Source organism: Chinchilla lanigera, unplaced genomic scaffold (genome assembly GCF_000276665.1).
Source record: "Chinchilla lanigera isolate Chin_1 unplaced genomic scaffold, ChiLan1.0 scaffold00092, whole genome shotgun sequence".
Lineage (NCBI taxonomy): Eukaryota > Metazoa > Chordata > Mammalia > Rodentia > Chinchillidae > Chinchilla > Chinchilla lanigera.
The window spans coordinates 8,052,795-8,056,021 of record NW_004955493.1 but is presented as its reverse complement, the minus strand read 5'-3'; the positions used below and the strand labels follow the sequence as shown (position 1 = coordinate 8,056,021).

The 3,227-nt window shown below is 56.5% G+C and overlaps 1 protein-coding gene across 1 annotated transcript; it reads left to right on the top strand.

Moving 5' to 3' along the window:
- The first annotated feature begins 579 nt into the window (after window positions 1-579).
- Window positions 580-2,335, top strand: LOC102003664 (apoptosis-associated speck-like protein containing a CARD). Its single transcript, XM_005405309.2, has 3 exons — window positions 580-1,302; window positions 1,728-1,784; window positions 2,000-2,335. The coding sequence occupies exons 1-3, from the start codon at window positions 1,029-1,031 to the stop codon at window positions 2,251-2,253; spliced, it is 585 nt and encodes a 194-aa protein (XP_005405366.1). The 5' UTR covers window positions 580-1,028; the 3' UTR covers window positions 2,254-2,335.
- The last annotated feature ends 892 nt before the right edge of the window (window positions 2,336-3,227 follow it).

Sequence of the window (3,227 nt, the reverse complement as noted above, 5' to 3'; positions counted from 1 at the left end):
GCACAGTGCCTTGCTTGGCAAGCACAAGGTCCTGAGTTTGATTCCCAGTACCAAAAATAAAATAAAGTTCATGGGCTTTTATAAGTGATCTCGAGGCAAGGATGCCACTAGTTGTTGCCAGGCCTTTGATGTCTGGAAAGCAGGCTGGCTTGTTTGCATTTTAATTTCTCTAAGGCGTTTAGGGAAAGAAAGATTGTTTAGGGATTGTTAGATTGTTTAGATTGTTAGAGGTTGTTCTTTGCCCTGTGCATTCCATTAGGCCCTGATTGGAGGTTAACTATGTGGGCTCTCTGTAGGTCAAGCCCTGACCTTGCTTATTTATTCAGGGCCCGGGCCCTGCCTGTGTAACTTCCATTTCCTGGCCTCCCCAGAACCCACCTGGCAAGGTCTTGGGAGGCAGCAGCTTCTGACCAGCTGCCGCTTCCTGGTGCCCACGGAGGCCTCTGCTTGGAGGCAGGCTGGGGCGGGGGGGCTCCTCCGCCGGTCCCCAAAGCACCGGCCAGGAGGTGGCAGCAGAACAGATGTTTATGCATGGCATGGGGTTCACCGATAACGAAACTGAGGTCTCAGAAGCAAAGCTGGCAGTTACACTCTACCCTTTTTTAACCTCGTTTCTCCCCAGTGTGCGGAATTTGAAACTTCAGGGTTGTGGCTGTTATGATTCTACGAGCTGAGGTGCAAGGACAAGTGGAGATGTCAGGGCTCTAGAGTTCCCAGACTCTAAGCCTCTGCATTCGAGCAAACAACGCGGGCAAGCGCAGGTTTCCGCCCTGGGAGGCTGAGGCTCCCCCGGAGCCCCTCTGTGCCACTCCCTGCGCTCCTTAGAGGCCAGCGGAGCCGGAGACCCCGGGATGCTCAGCGCGCAGTCAGGCTTCTGGACAGTCCTGAGAGCCTCTGCCCAGCGCAGCAGGCTGGGGCGGAGGGGAGGGCGGGGGAGCGGGGAGACCCGGTCCCGCCCCGCAGCCGACTTCCTGATCCCCAAGGGCTGCCGAAAGGAGAGGCGGGCGGCGGCCTGAGACCTCGGCACCATGCAGGGCGCGCGCGACGCCATCCTGGAGGCGCTGGAAAACCTGACCCCCGAGGAGCTCAAGAAGTTCAAGCTGAAGCTGCTGTCTGTGCCGCTTCGCGACGGCTACGGGCGCATCCCGCGAGGGACGCTGCTTCCCATGGACGCCATAGATCTCAGCGACAAGCTCGTGAGCTTCTATCTGGAGGGGTACGGCGCCGAGCTCACGGCCAGCGTGCTCTACGACATGGGGATGCAGGAGTTGGCCGGGCAGCTGCGAGAGGGCAGGCGCAGTGGTGAGCTCCCCCGGATCCCCGCTCGGGCCCCAGCGTCTCCCACTCAGCAAACACCGGCGCTTGCCCCTAGGGTTCCTCTACTTTCTGTTTCCCCGGGATGGGAGGCGGGGCGGGGCCCCCGTGGGCCTCGCAAGTTCCAAGCGCAACCTGGGCAACTGTGCGACTTAGCAAGACCCTGTCTCGAAATAAACAATTTAAATTAAAAAAAAAAAAAAAAAAGACTGGGGACGTAGCTTCTCGTGAAGAGCCCGGTTCCATGCCCCTACAAAGGCTGTGCAGGGGGTGAGGTATGCTTCTTGGTTGAAAAACGGAGCTTCCCTGTCGGCCTGAACTTGGCATCCCCAGCAAAAGGGTACCCAGCCCCAAAGGCTGTAGATGGAGCAGAAGAGGAACGGGGAATGACTGCCTGACTCACCTCTTTGCAGGTCCTGGAGCCGCCCCAGCTGCAATCAAGGGCCCTCCTCGGAGGGCAGCCCAGCCAGGTGAGCCCCTCCCCAGCCTCACCTACCCGCACCTGCGCAGCCTGCCGTCCCAGAGCCAGGCCGGGCCGACCCCACCACCTGCTCACACTCAGGCCCCCCGCCCCAGTCCCACTCCTCAGGGTTGTCCTGGGAAGTGCTTAGGATAGCAGTGTTCGGCAGGGGCAGGCCCAGCACCCACCCTAGGTGCCGGCTCACCTCTTCTCGCTCTCCCCCAGCACACTTTGTGGACCGGCACCGGGCGGCACTCATCTCTCGAGTTACAGAAGTCAACAGGGTGCTGGACGCCCTGTACGGCGCTGTCCTGACCGACGAGCAGTACCAGCAAGTGCGGGCACAGGCTACCAACCCGGAAAGGATGAGGACGCTCTACAGCTTTACTGCAGCCTGGGACCTGAACTGCAAGGACCTGCTCCTCCAGGCTCTGAGGGACAGCCAGCCCTACTTGGTGTCCGACCTGGAGAAGCACTGAGGCATCTTCCCCAGGAACACTCAACAGCTTGAGCCAACTTAAATCTGTGATTTTTTAAAATATACAATACATGGAAAACCGGCTTGTACTCGCGTTTTTCCTACATCCAGCCTGCACATGGAAGCACGTGTCGAGCTAAGCCACATTTCCCAAGGCTGCACAGGCTGGGGGTGTAACTCAGCGGTAAAGGCTAAACTCAGCGGTAAATGTGACCAGCACATACAAGCCACTAGGTTCAATTCCCACCACAGAAAAAGTCCACACAGGCCAGGTGTGGTAGCGCACGCCTGTAATCCCAGCATTTGGTAGGCTGTGGCAGGATTGCCAAGAGTTCGAACCCACCCTGGGCTACATAGTGAGTTCAGGGCCAGCCTGAACTACATAGTGAGACCCAGTCTCAAAAAAAAGTCCTCAGAGGCTCAAGTGAAGCTCTCTTCATTGTTCCCAGGGCATGAGGCTCCCAACATGCCTTCTGCTCACCATCTGGTACCGTACTACCCCAAGGGTCCGCCCTTGAGATTATCCCTAACAGCCCTCTGGCCCACTGCATCCCTGGAGAAAAGGGTTAAGCTTTACCCAGAAAACCTGCCAAACACAAAGTGAACTAGAAAATGAGTTCCGGTAGCTATCTCCTCTGGACGCTACTTTTGCTTCCAAAAGGAAATGCAAAGAGCCCTCAGGATAGAGCCCTATGATTCCAACTCTCTGAACAGCCTCTGAAAAAGCTCCTTACTAGTTTTTCCTAGAAGTGCTTATCAGGCCTTTATGGCCTTGCAAGGGGAGGGAGATTTGCAAAGTGACCAACAGGTACTAAGTTATCCCATCCTGCAATTCGAATTTTTTTTTTTTTTTTTGGTCTTTTTGAGACAGGGTCTCGTTATGTAATTCAGGCTGGCCTTGAGCTAACTTTGTAGCCTAGGGTGATCTCGAACTCACAAAGATCCTCCTGCCTCAGCCTCCAGAGTGCTAGGATT